Source organism: Alternaria incomplexa (genome assembly GCF_024043165.1).
Source record: "Alternaria incomplexa strain BMP 0042 chromosome Unknown scaffold_4, whole genome shotgun sequence".
NCBI classification, from domain to species: Eukaryota; Fungi; Ascomycota; class Dothideomycetes; order Pleosporales; family Pleosporaceae; genus Alternaria; species Alternaria incomplexa.
Window position 1 is genome coordinate 1,655,784 of NW_026249853.1, and position 12,288 is coordinate 1,668,071.

General features: G+C 52.3%; 7 protein-coding genes across 7 annotated transcripts; 5 read left to right on the top strand and 2 right to left on the bottom strand.

Moving 5' to 3' along the window:
• Positions 1 to 1,369: 1,369 nt before the first annotated feature.
• ALTA1 (Major allergen Alt a 1) lies at positions 1,370 to 1,929 on the top strand (the record flags this gene model as incomplete). The annotated part of the gene is made up of 2 exons (XM_051433346.1): positions 1,370 to 1,713; positions 1,770 to 1,929. The coding sequence occupies 2 exons, from the start codon at positions 1,370 to 1,372 to the stop codon at positions 1,927 to 1,929; spliced, it is 504 nt and encodes a 167-aa protein (XP_051293244.1).
• A 528-nt stretch (positions 1,930 to 2,457) lies between these two features.
• ALG3_1 (dolichyl-P-Man:Man(5)GlcNAc(2)-PP-dolichol alpha-1,3-mannosyltransferase) lies at positions 2,458 to 3,887 on the top strand (the record flags this gene model as incomplete). Its single annotated transcript, XM_051433347.1, has 4 exons — positions 2,458 to 2,578; positions 2,640 to 2,884; positions 2,937 to 3,215; positions 3,270 to 3,887. The coding sequence occupies 4 exons, from the start codon at positions 2,458 to 2,460 to the stop codon at positions 3,885 to 3,887; spliced, it is 1,263 nt and encodes a 420-aa protein (XP_051293245.1).
• Positions 3,888 to 3,900: 13 nt separating this feature from the next.
• Positions 3,901 to 4,369, bottom strand: J4E90_003781 (uncharacterized protein; the record flags this gene model as incomplete). Its single annotated transcript, XM_051433348.1, has 2 exons — positions 3,901 to 4,000; positions 4,059 to 4,369. The coding sequence occupies 2 exons, from the start codon at positions 4,367 to 4,369 to the stop codon at positions 3,901 to 3,903; spliced, it is 411 nt and encodes a 136-aa protein (XP_051293246.1).
• Positions 4,370 to 5,115: 746 nt separating this feature from the next.
• On the top strand, positions 5,116 to 6,843 carry J4E90_003782 (uncharacterized protein; the record flags this gene model as incomplete). The annotated part of the gene is made up of 5 exons (XM_051433349.1): positions 5,116 to 5,488; positions 5,562 to 5,790; positions 5,839 to 6,331; positions 6,381 to 6,699; positions 6,749 to 6,843. 5 exons carry the CDS (start codon positions 5,116 to 5,118, stop codon positions 6,841 to 6,843), a joined length of 1,509 nt encoding a protein of 502 aa, XP_051293247.1.
• A 260-nt stretch (positions 6,844 to 7,103) lies between these two features.
• J4E90_003783 (uncharacterized protein) lies at positions 7,104 to 7,760 on the top strand (the record flags this gene model as incomplete). Its single annotated transcript, XM_051433350.1, has 1 exon — positions 7,104 to 7,760. One exon carries the CDS (start codon positions 7,104 to 7,106, stop codon positions 7,758 to 7,760), a length of 657 nt encoding a protein of 218 aa, XP_051293248.1.
• A 1,341-nt stretch (positions 7,761 to 9,101) lies between these two features.
• On the bottom strand, positions 9,102 to 10,776 carry ESA1 (Histone acetyltransferase; the record flags this gene model as incomplete). Its single annotated transcript, XM_051433351.1, has 3 exons — positions 9,102 to 10,502; positions 10,610 to 10,637; positions 10,694 to 10,776. The coding sequence occupies 3 exons, from the start codon at positions 10,774 to 10,776 to the stop codon at positions 9,102 to 9,104; spliced, it is 1,512 nt and encodes a 503-aa protein (XP_051293249.1).
• A 274-nt stretch (positions 10,777 to 11,050) lies between these two features.
• On the top strand, positions 11,051 to 12,127 carry J4E90_003785 (uncharacterized protein; the record flags this gene model as incomplete). Its single annotated transcript, XM_051433352.1, has 1 exon — positions 11,051 to 12,127. One exon carries the CDS (start codon positions 11,051 to 11,053, stop codon positions 12,125 to 12,127), a length of 1,077 nt encoding a protein of 358 aa, XP_051293250.1.
• Between the last annotated feature and the right edge of the window lie 161 nt (positions 12,128 to 12,288).

Sequence of the window (12,288 nt, forward strand, 5' to 3'; positions counted from 1 at the left end):
ATCTCCGAGAATGACGGAACGGAACCGTAAAATATTCGAGTGCCGTCTCAGATCTCTGTGTACCTTGATAGTCGCCTTGTGCACGGTGGGTGCAGTAAGTTTGAGTTCATTGTCACGCATGCCAGTCCTTGAAGGTAGATGTGCACCTGGGTCGTAAAGTTTTCGTTCAGCGTTGAGCGTGAGCCCACGATCGCGGGTCCAAAAATAGCAAATATAGCGTGCCGCCGGACAGACTCCGATGGTGCGTCAGTGGTGTTGGTGTCATTGTTTAGCTCCTGGCTCCGTCTTTGAGCGTGGACCCTGGGCGCGAGCCATCCAGGTGATCGGCAGCCACAGCCGCAACAACCGGCTCGATGATGCCATTCCTGCCAGATGTCACGGCTCAACTTTCCACCATCTCGGTTCAACCCCAAGCGACGTCGTATTTCGATCCTTCGTTCACGAGTGATCTCCATGCTAACCTTGAAATTATTCAAGGTGATGGAGGCAACCCCGATTACTGATATTACGCTCGTCCCCACACTCGGACCACCCATTTTTGTGGACGATGAGGTCGTTCGGGAACGGACCGATCGAACTCTACGAGATTGCAGTCATCATTCACGCGGCCGACGTACTCAGGTCCACAGCACTCAGGCTCGACTTCAGGAACATAGGACATCTCTTTTACGCTTCCAGTGTGTCGCTAAGCTACCTTGGTATAGTGGTTCGCGAGCACTCTAGGGTATACCGCGTTGATACGAATGTGGAAGAAGCAGTCGCCTACCATCGCATGTACGGTGTTGCAACGGCCATCAGAATACGTATAGCCAGGACGTCATGCCGTTAGTTTTCCGAACTAAGGCCATGCACAGCCGATCGGCCAGCGCCCAATGCATACCTGGTTCATCCTACTAGACGTCACATCTCGTATGTTTAGCACGATCCAAGCTCGGCTAGGTCTGCCAACTGCCCGGATAGGACATGCCTGTCGCCTCATCCGGTCACCCCGGATGCCGCTACTGGTTCGTGACACCGTTGGCAAGGGTACTGAGGCTCCAAAAATTGGGGTAGAGTGTGGTTTCGGCGCTCTCGGCATGGTCTGAGGCTTGTGTTCCTGGAGAAATTTCATGGTACACCTTTCTCGTATGTTCTAGTGGGTAAGGTCAAGGGTGACGCCTGGTGTTAATCTTCTCGTATTGAACCTTGGGACGAGACGGACATGATGATCGTGGCAGGAGTACAGTACCCCAGATACGAGGTGGGATGACTATATAATGCCAGTGAGTATCTCACTTTCTAGCCACCATCAACCACCAACTCTCACACTCAACTACAACCTACCACACTTTCCAACACTTCATCCCAACTTCGAACCAACTCCATCAAGATGCAGTTCACCACCATCGCTTCTCTCTTCGCTGCCGCTGCCGTTGCCAGCGCCGCACCTCTCGAGGCCCGCCAGGTCGACGCATCCTGCCCAGTTGCTACCCAGGGTGACTACGTCTGGAAGATCTCCAACTTCTTCGGACGCAAGCCTGAGGGAACCTACTACAACAGCTTCGGCTTCAACATCAAGGCTACCAACGGAGGTACCCTCGACTTCAACTGCTCTTCCCAAGCCGACAAGCTTGAGGACAACAAGTTCTACTCTTGCGGCGAGAACAGCTTCATCGACTTCGCTTTCTCAAGTGACCGTAGCGGTCTGATCATCAAGCAGGGTGTCAGCGAAGAGTAAGTCCCATACCTTTGAATGCGCGGTCCGTTCAAATTTGCTAACATTTCCTCAGCCTCACCTATGTCGGTACCACCACTCTTCCCAGCTATTGCCGTGCCGGTGGCAACGGTCCTCAGGACTTCGTATGCCAGGGTGTCTCCGATGCCTATGTCACCTTCGTCCCTCTTCCTGCCGCCGCCGCCCCTGCGTGCCCGGCACCCAGCCAATACTGAGCATAGGCTATGACCTTTCTCAGTGTTCATGGTTATCTCAGCGCTTCCTGTATAGACATTCCTTAGAGCCTAGACCTAATGCAACGTTAATTCCCTCACCATTTGTGCCACAATGACTACCTACGACGACAGCATCGTGCTACATTTGTGTGAGACAAGTACTTAAGCTGCGAGTAGAAAAGGCGACTGAAACCATTGGAGAGACAATCTTGCAATTGAATATCGCACGTATGGCATTGGCACCAAGAGTGACGGGGCCCTCGTCGCGCAAAACTCGCGCTTGCCTTGAATAGCACAACACCAGCGGGCGCGCAACGGCGTTTGACTCTATACAAAACGTGCAGTCCACGTCAAACCACCATCCACAGCTCACACGAGAAAAATGATGCCTGAAACACACGTCGCGCGAAACTGCCATCCTTGAAACCTCAAACCTCCTTCCCACGTGACACGCGACGCGAACTATAACACCATCGTTAACCCCCGAACTTGCCATCACCAAAACCGCGTGCAACCACAAACGCCGCCATGTCGCTCCTCGCCCGCGCAAAAGACCTAGCCTACAATCCCGATCACACAAGATGGATGACCCCGCTCCTGCTCGTAGCAGACGCCGCGCTTTCAGGCGTGATAATCGAGAAGATACCTTGTTCGTGCTCCATTCTTACTCACCGAAAACGCACCACGTGTCCTAACAGCGAGGTTTCTAGATACAGAGATTGATTGGACAACGTACATGCAGCAAATAGCCATCTTTCTGAAAGGCGAGCGCGACTATAAGAATATTGCTGGTTCGACAGGTCCGCTCGTGTACCCTGGTGCGCATGTGTGGATCTACAAGCAGCTTTACAAGTGGACGGATGAAGGGCGGGATATCGCTTTCGCGCAGTATATTTTCGCGGGAGTGTATTTGCTTACGCTTGGTGTGGTGTTTCAATGTTATAGGAAGGCGAGGGTGAGTACTTTCCTGTTCTAGCTGTTGATGTTGGAAGCTGACGTGTTGACAGGTTCCACCGTACATTTTTCCGCTGTTGATTCTCTCAAAGCGCATGCATAGCATTTTCATGCTACGATGCTTCAACGACTGTTTCGCGGTGCTGTTCTTCTGGCTGGCTGTCTTTTGCTACCAACGCGATCAATGGCATCTGGGGAGCGCGTTGTATAGCACAGGGCTGAACGTCAAGATGAGCCTATTATTGCCTCTACCAGCAATGGGTATCCTGATGGTTATGAAACTGGGCGGAAGAGAAGCTTTGACACAGGCAATGATCATCGTGCAGGTCTCAGTAAGTAACTCTTCGATCATGAAATCCTATCAATTAATGCTAATCAAAATATAGGTTTTGTATGGCTACCCCTTCAGGAAGCGTGCACCAAGCTATTTCGCCCGCGCTTTCGAGCTCAGCCGTGCCTTCCTCTACAAATGGACCGTGAACTGGCGCTTCGTCCCGGAATCTACGTTCCTTTCACGCCCTTTCGCCATTGGCTTACTCGCTCTGCATGTTGGTCTCCTCATCTGGTACGCGCGAACCCGCTGGATCAAGCCCTCGAAGCGCAATGTCAAAGAATTTCTCAAGCTTTGTATTCCAGCCATTGAGCCCCGGGACCAGGACACCATGTCCAGCAAGATCACCCCAGATTTCATTATGACTACGATGTTGACCGCGATGACCATCGGCCTCCTTTGTGCGCGGAGTCTGCACTACCAGTTCTACGCGTATGTCGCGTGGTGCACGCCGTTCTTACTGTGGAAAGCAGGGTTCAATCCAGCCGTGGTATATGCATTATGGGGCGCGCAAGAATGGGCGTGGAATGTGTATCCGAGTACATCGGCAAGCTCGGCGACGGTCGTGGGCGTTCTAGCGATTACGGTCGCGGGCGTATGGTGGGGAACGAGGAAGGAGTACGAGGGCGTGACGAAGGGTATAATTGAGGAGGACCATGCGCACGCCGAGTGATGCGACGAAGAGCTCAGTCCTCGTCTGAGTCGCTGGGCGGCATCTTGCCGACAGTCGATTCCTCGTCGTCGCTATCCTGGACGTACGTGGACTTCTTTACGAACTCCTTGGGCCTATATACTATTGTTAGCGCTCTGTACACATACTACTTGATACCCGGCTGGAACATACCAGTAGCTCATTTTCCTCCAAGCCTTCTCGTCGCGCACCACGTTCACGATCTCTCCATCCAGCTTGTTCTCACGGTCCGCCAGAGCAGACATATCTATAACCACGTAACTGCCCCTCTTGATCCATACTGTGGATCTGAACCTCGCTTCCAGCTCTGCAAGAACAGGCTTGCCGTCTGGCAGCTCGGCAGCATAGATGTTCTTGCCTTCGGCTTTGGTGATGCGCGCGATCGCGTGATTCGGCGCCAAAGCGTCAGGCGGTGTGATTGTGCTGTCTATGGTGGCAAGGACATTGCGCTTTGGACGGGCCATGTTGGGTTTGAGCTTTGGTAAGCAGGGTGGAGAAGTTATCGGTTGTGATAGTTCTGGAGACAATATGGGAGGGGTGGTCGTGAATTTCAAAGCAGGAAGGTGTGGCCGAGCCCGGTGGGGAAGTTGTCCCCGCCCCTCGGAGCCCCAAAAGTTCGCACTTTCACCACCTTCTGGGTATTGCGCCCTTTCTGGTCACAGGCCTAGACCCAATCTTTCTCCGACTGTCGGATTCATTGCCAGGAATGAACGGCTATCTGCATGATTAGACGCGTCTGTGTCCCTGTGTCCCTGCAAAACGTTTTACAGGCTTTATGATCGACTTGTTTACCGACCGTCCACCATCTCCACACTGCTGCAGCGCGACCACACGATAGTTACCCGCCAACTGTGATAGGCTCCAAGTCGGAGCCGGCGCGTGTTTATCTGGTAATGTAGGGTAATTGTGCATCCCATGATTTATCAGCGATAGCGCCCTCAGCCTTTGCTATGGCCAGTAGTGTTCTCGTGGAGAGCTTCGTGGACTACCGTATTAAGGGTTTAGGGTCTCCCGCACTGGCACGTCGTCGCTCGGGCTACTTTCTTATCTATGACTCTTGCCTTCGCATTTACACTGAACTTGAACGCCCAATTACTTCCTACTACCTGAGACGCACAACCAGAACGAACGCTTCCAAGGCGCGTAGTCCAGGGCTTTTGCATCCTCTTTGGGTTCGCAAAAAGACACCGCAGACCGGGAACTTGGAGCCATGTCGTCCAAACTTCACAGCCTCTTCGACATTCAGCCTGCCTCTGTGACCAACCCGGAACCGACATACCAGAAGAGCAAGGGTAAAGCACCTCAAACGCTCGGCGATGTAGGTGTACTACCGGACGTTGAACTCGCGGACTTTGCTTCTCGCAAAACAGACGATAGCCGACAAGCATCGTATGCAGAGCATGAACTGCCCAAGGGCGCGCAGACCCCGAAAACCCCCAATGAACTCGAGATGAGTCGTCCGGCCACACCGAATCGAGAGGATGCAGTTGGTACTATCAGGACCTGGAATGCACAACCGATGACCAAATGGAGAATCCTTTGCTGTTGCTTGATCTACTTTTCAAACGGAATCAACGACTCAGGTGAGTTGAGACATTGATATAGACCTGCCATTCTTGGATTACTTGATCAGAATCAAGACTAACCAGTGGCCAGTCGTCGGTGCTTTGATTCCGTACATGGAGTCGTACTACCACATCTCGTACTCTATCATGTCTCTGGTCTTCGTTGGCAACGCCATCGGTTTCATCTCTGCTGCCTTCTTCACGAACACGATCCTAGGCAAGTTCGGAAGGGCAAAGACTCTGATCATAGCCGAATTGATACAGTTGTCCGCATACGTTATCCTTGTTTGCACACCTCCGTATCCTTTGGTCGTTGTATCGTAAGTATTCGATCTTGGAATCCAGTAACGCACCGCTGACGATGTCAGTTTCTTCCTCTTGGGGTTCGGTGCAGCCATCAACTTGGCCCTCAACAACGTGTACTGTGCGAACACTCATCCGCCTTCTGTCATTCTTGGCCTCTCGCATGGCAGTTATGGCGTCGGTGGAATAGTTGCACCTATCATCGGAACAGCAATCGTCTCACAAGGAATTTTGTGGTCGCGCTTCTACTTCCTTACCGTCGGACTGCGACTCTGCTGCATCGCTTTCGCAGCATGGTCCTTCTGGTCATACACGGAAGACTCTGAGGAGACTCTCTTGGAGACCACGACCAGCAGGCAAACTGCTGCGGAAGATGCCGCGTCCAAAATGAAGAACCTTAAGCTTGCTTTGAAGAACAAAGTCACCATCTTCGGCGCCTTGTTCATCTTTGCATATCAAGGAGCCGAAGTGAGCATTTCAGGCTGGTTCATCTCATACCTCATCAACTACCGTAACGGCGACCCTGCAAAGGTCGGATATGTCACAGCAGGCTTCTGGGTATGTATCCTCGCTGCATACTGTGTCGCTTCTGCTAATTGCCGAATAGGGAGGCATCACGCTTGGTCGTTTTGTACTCACTCACGCTGCGCCCAGGATAGGCGAGAAGAGATTTGTCGTCATCCTCACTCTCGGCACCATAGCTCTTCAACTTCTGGCATGGTTGACACCAAATTTGATCGGAAATGCAGTCGCTGTCTGCTTGTTGGGCTTGTTGCTGGGCCCCGTCTACCCGTGTGCGCAGACCATCTTCTCGCGCCTCATGCCTCGTCATATTCAGACCACCGCAATCGGATTCATTGGTGGAGCAGGAAGCTCAGGTGGTGCGGTTGCGCCCTTCACAACTGGTGTTCTCGCGCAGGCTTCCGGTAAGCGACCTTTATTCTATGCGCAATCATCAGGATACTGATTCTTTAGGTACTTGGGTACTGCACCCCGTTGCACTTGGCATGTACGCTGTTATGCTTGCTTGCTGGTTCGCGCTACCCAAGGTGCGCAAGCGGACTGATTAGACTTCTCGACTTTGCGACAATGTCGGGCCTGGAACACACCGTGACCGAAGTGTTCGTCTAGTACGAGAAATGCGAAGGTTGATGATAGGCCACCATGACATCATTTTGAGACCACTAACATTGCGGGACCCGCGGAACGCGTTGTGTACCAACAGGATGACCACATCACGCTCAAGTATATAGCAAAGCGTACCTGCTTCTCCTGGATCGCTCACAAATTGGAAACCAATATCTCAAAACACAATCTCCCACCGTCCAACATGTCCGCGACACAAACCATACAGATCTTGAGCATATCCACCGCGCTGTTAGCGTCGGGCGGAATAGCAGCATTATCTCTCTTCGACGTTCCAATGTTACAATCACAGCCAGCATCTCGATCTCTTCCAATGATACGCTGGCTCTTCTCAAGAGGCTCCCACACGTTTCCAACAGCCGCAATCACATCCGCATCCGGCTTCGTCTATCTCGCTTACAAAGCTCTCCCACCATCTTCCGTCAACTCGATTTCCTCAATCGTTCAGCATGCCGTCAAGGGCAAGCCAGGCCTTTATCTCGCCGCCGCCGCGCTTTCCTTCAGCATCGCGCCAATCACGGGTCTGGCCATGATACCCACAAACTTCGCCCTTATCAGGAAGAATGAAGAGTTGGGCGGGAGCCGAAGTAAGGCGTCTGCCGAGTACCGGGAAAAGACTGGATCGAAAGAGCGAAGCGCTGATGAATCCGTGGGCAGCAAGGATGACGTGAGTCAATGGAAGGATTTGAGTGTACCGCAAGAGAAAACGGAGAGGCAGAGTACCCAAGCAGAGGATCAAGAGGTAAATGAGCTGCTGGACAAGTTCGGCAAGTTGAACATGCTGAGGGCGGTAGCTATTGGCTCAGGTGGTATCGTGGGGTTGATGGCTGTTTTGGCGTAGGCTTTTGTTATGTTGCTATATAACCCGAAGTGTTCCGTGATCCAGCCAAGCACACCTAGCTCCCCCGAATAGGCAGCTTGCATCATTTTCAACGAATGGAAGCGCATGCACGTTACGAGCACGACATTGATTGCACCGCTGACGTGAGCTGGCTGACTACCTGTTGTGTAAGATAGCGGAAGCGGAATGAGCACGGCGATAAGCGTATACCATGCGGAACATTCAGCTTGCCTTCAGCTCTTCGTGTCAATATATAGTACTATAAAGCCCTGATTATTTATCATAGCCAGATTTGGTCCAAACCTATCATTGCGACACCCGTGCAAGATGCATCGCATATTCCTCCTCCCAGAACTCCTCATCCAAATCGTCACTCTCCTCCCCCCTTCCGAACTTCCCATATACGCCTCCGTCTCCAAGCACTGGAGAGAAACACTCCGCCTTAATCTTCCTCCTCGTCTTCTTCCTCTTCGTGACGCTTCATCACCAACCCCCTCCACAGTCACAAAGCCCGAGACCCTTGACAGACTACCGCAATTTGTTTCCTCTTTCGCCCAAGACATTCTCGCTCGAACAACACAATGGATGAACCCTGGTTTGCCATTGGATATCTCGGATGACTACTACTTCTGGCACGAAGGCGCTTATGGGAATATTCTCTCCGCGCTTGTCCCGTTTTTGCATCCTTGGCTGGGGAAGTACGTGTGTGAGTTGATAGGTGGATTGGACGAGATGGCTAGGGGGGAGATGGGGATATGTTTTAGGACGCGAATCAGTAGCAGAGAATTTGATGAGTGGTTCGCGGGGTGTGAGAACGAGACGGAAGAGGACGGGATTAGTATGAGAGCATACTTGACGAGACCTGTGACGCGGAGTATCGAGATATATTGTGTGGAGGGTGCGGAGTGGAATCTGGAGTATCGGAATGTACTACACCGACATGGAAGAAGAGATTGGCAGCAGCGGTGTGTGAGAGTGGAGCGAGAAAAAGGTGTTGGAATGGGAGATGTTGTTGAAGAGTTGAGGGGTGTCTTGAAGACTAGGAAAGTTGGGGCCCACACTGGAGAGGCAACACAGGGAGGTGTGATGCTGGAGTGGAGATTTGAAGAAGCCGCAAGCAGAATGACATGCTTTGAGTGGTTCGACGGCACTGGATAAGGAACGAAACACCAGGGTGGAAGCGGAACGATTTGAGCAGACGATGGACGATCTACAATGTTATCAATATGGGTCTGGGTATACCATGAAGAAGTAACAGCCAACACCATGCGCCAAACCAATGTCCACTAAACAGAATATGGATCAAAGAAATGCGCCTGTGAACACCACTAGTGCAAACAATCACCAGTTCCATGTTCTGCTTGCGGCCGAGAACACAGGTGGTTTCCAAATCAAACGATCAGGATCAATGCTCCTCTTGCCCTTCAGCTTCTCCTTCGCCTTCTGTCTCTCCCGTTGCGCGATAACTGCATCTGTGAGGACAACAACGTGCTGGTTCTTGCTGTATCGCAGCATGTTCAAATTTTGCAGGGTATGCAGCACGTCGTTCGTCGTCATCGCCGTCGCAGCACCCAAATCCTCGATGTTAGCTTCGGTTCGGCCAGGCTCCATTAGAATATCGACGAGAATCTCCTGCCAGTAGGCACGGTATCCGAGCAGACCCAGATCAGACAAGGGCTTCTCTGGAGATCCGAGCTTGTTTTCACGCTTGGAAAGAAGGTAGGAAAAGTCGATAAGCAGTTTACCGAATCCTTTCCGTTGGTATTGGGGGAGTGTGAGGATACAGGCCACGTTGTAGCCTTCTGCCGATTCTTTCTCTTTGGAAAAGTAGCCCACGAAATGACAGCCGTGTTCGTCGCGCGTGCACATGCAGTAGAACAAGAAAGGGTCGACATCGTAGTATAACGTCTTGTGGTCCAGGAAGAGTTTCGAAAGTAGACAGAGGTTTCGACACCATGTCCGCTGCCGCCTCCCGTCAATCTCGAAGAAGGACACATAGTCGTCTCGGTATATCTCGTTGCCGGGTGGGTGGAGCAGGTGGCACTTTGTGCGGTGGCGCTCGAACTGCGTTACTTCACCGTAGTAACCAAGGCAGAATTCGCAGATGTAGACTACATCTGAGTCGACAAAGTCCACTGGGTAGGGTGAGAAGTACCAAGGCTCGACCTCGAACTTGCCCATCTGGATCTTCTCCAAGTTACGCACCCGCGAAATCTCGGTCTGATTCTGGGTCATAGACCCGGATGTGCGTAGCTTCTCAATCTCATCTTCTCTCGAGTAATCCTGGGGTGGCATGGCCTTGGCTGCTGCGGCGGCATCCTGCACGTCGACGAGGTCCATCTCCTCATCCTCGGGTTTTGGTGTGCCTTCTGTGACTTCGCTCGTGACTATGAGTTCTTGGTTCTCCTTGCCACTTGCTTTGGACGGCCTCGGTGCTTTGCCTGGCAGGTTGCTAGACGTCGATTCTGGTGTGCCTGAGATCTCACGATCAAGTTTGCTGCGGGATCGCTTGAGGTTCTTCTGATCAGACTTTGAAGGTGCCTTGTCGGTCTTAACGGCAGTGCCCTTCTTTTTGTCTGCTTTCTCGGGCGCTGGCCACTCAACCTCTCTTGATAAATCTATCCGTTCGGCTTCGATCCATTCATCCAGACGCTTGTTGAACTCTTCATAATGAACGTAGAACTTGGGCCTTCCCTGCCTGGTTTGAATGGACAGAATTTCAGCTTTGCGCTTCTCGCCATCCTGTATCGTGTTAGTTTATGTGTCAACAAGTATTGGTGTTGCTGTTTTGGTGTTCACGCGGCTGGGGCTTGCAATGCACATCGCGGTGCTGCGCGCTATTCACGTACCTTCTCAACCCACGCCTTCACACCAGTCCTGCACGCAGCGCGTCAGCATACATGTTCAAACTATGCGCATGGGGTCGCACTTACCTCAGCTGTGCAAGGGTGGCAAAGCCTGTTTCTACAGGCGCCGGCGTCCCGGAGGGCTCATGCGAGTTTTCTCGAGGCGCCATCGTGATGCGACACGCGTTTTTCAATTCTGGTAGATTTTGGGACCCGTTGTGAGGTTTGATGTCGCGATGATGTTGGGTGTGCTGGGCTCAGTCGCGATGTTGCCGCCTGCCGATCGGGCCTTTGCGTCGCGTTCGAGCCGACATCTGGAAGGTGCTAGCGCAGTTTTGAACTTTTGCTCGCGGGGACTGAGCGGAGAAGCGCAAACGGCCAACATCCTCGACAACCACTGATAGGACGACCCTGACACCGCTATGCCGCGCAGGTGACGACAACATGGCTCCAATCGATCCCAGCACTCTGTCCAGCAACTGGAAGATACTGCAACAGCGACTCAAGCCTTCAACGCCCGCGACACCTCCCAAGAACAAGAAGTTCGAGGACGAGAAGCAGTCTTCGCTCAAGCGCAAGCGACCTCAGCACGCCAATGGGAAGCACGGAGATGCATCACCAAAAGCTGTAAACGGATCCCAGAAAAACACACCGCGAAAACCTCTGCCCTCGAGAAAGCGACAGAAAATGGAGGAGCCCGCGTCTGTTGGCGCTTCAGCGAAGCAGCACAACGCCAAAACCCTCTCCAAGAGCATCTCGATGCCCTCTCTCAAGAAGACACCCCTTCTGAGCGACCCGAAGGATGCCGATGCAGCCGTCTCTATCCTCGAACCACACCCCGACTTCCCCGACATAGAAAACGAAGGCGTATCAGAGGTAGCGCTGCCCGGAAAATACGTCGCATTGGATTGTGAGATGGTGGGAGTTGGGCCAGAGCCTAACCGAGATTCTGCGCTGGCAAGAGTATCGCTAGTCAACTTTCATGGTCATCAAGTCTACGATTCCTACGTCCAGGTACCCCTAGGAATCGAGGTTACCGACTATCGAACCGCAGTCTCTGGCATCGAGCCTAGACATCTCCGCAAAGACGTCGCGCGACCCTTCGACGAAGTACGAAACGACCTCAAGATCCTCCTCACCGGGCGCATACTCGTCGGTCACGCGGTGAAGAACGATCTCGATGTGCTCATTCTGAAGCACGACAAGCGCTTCATTCGCGACACATCCAAGTTTTCAAAGTTCAGAGAGTTGGCTATAATACCGGGGCGCACCCCAGGTTTGAAGCTACTAGCAGACAAACTCTTGGGTGTAGAGATCCAAGTCGGTGCTCATAGCTCGGTTGAGGATGCTAGGGCTACTATGGCGCTGTTCAGGCTGGAGAAGGACAGCTTTGAGCACGAGATCAGGCAGAAGTACGGAAACATCCGCCTCGACGCAGCTGGGCCAGAAGTCGACGTCGGCGGTGGTGATGAAATAAAGAAGAAGAGCCGGAATAGGAAGAAGAAAAAGAAGAGGAACTAGTCGGTTGGGACATGTACTCTCACGGATGCTGTTGTTCTTCATCTTGCTGCATTTACTTGGAGTCTTGCATGGCACGGATACCCTGAAAAGTTCATATGTATTTTACATTTACCATTGGATCATGTTTTGGTAGCTTCTTCAACTTTGGCCAAGGTTGCCCT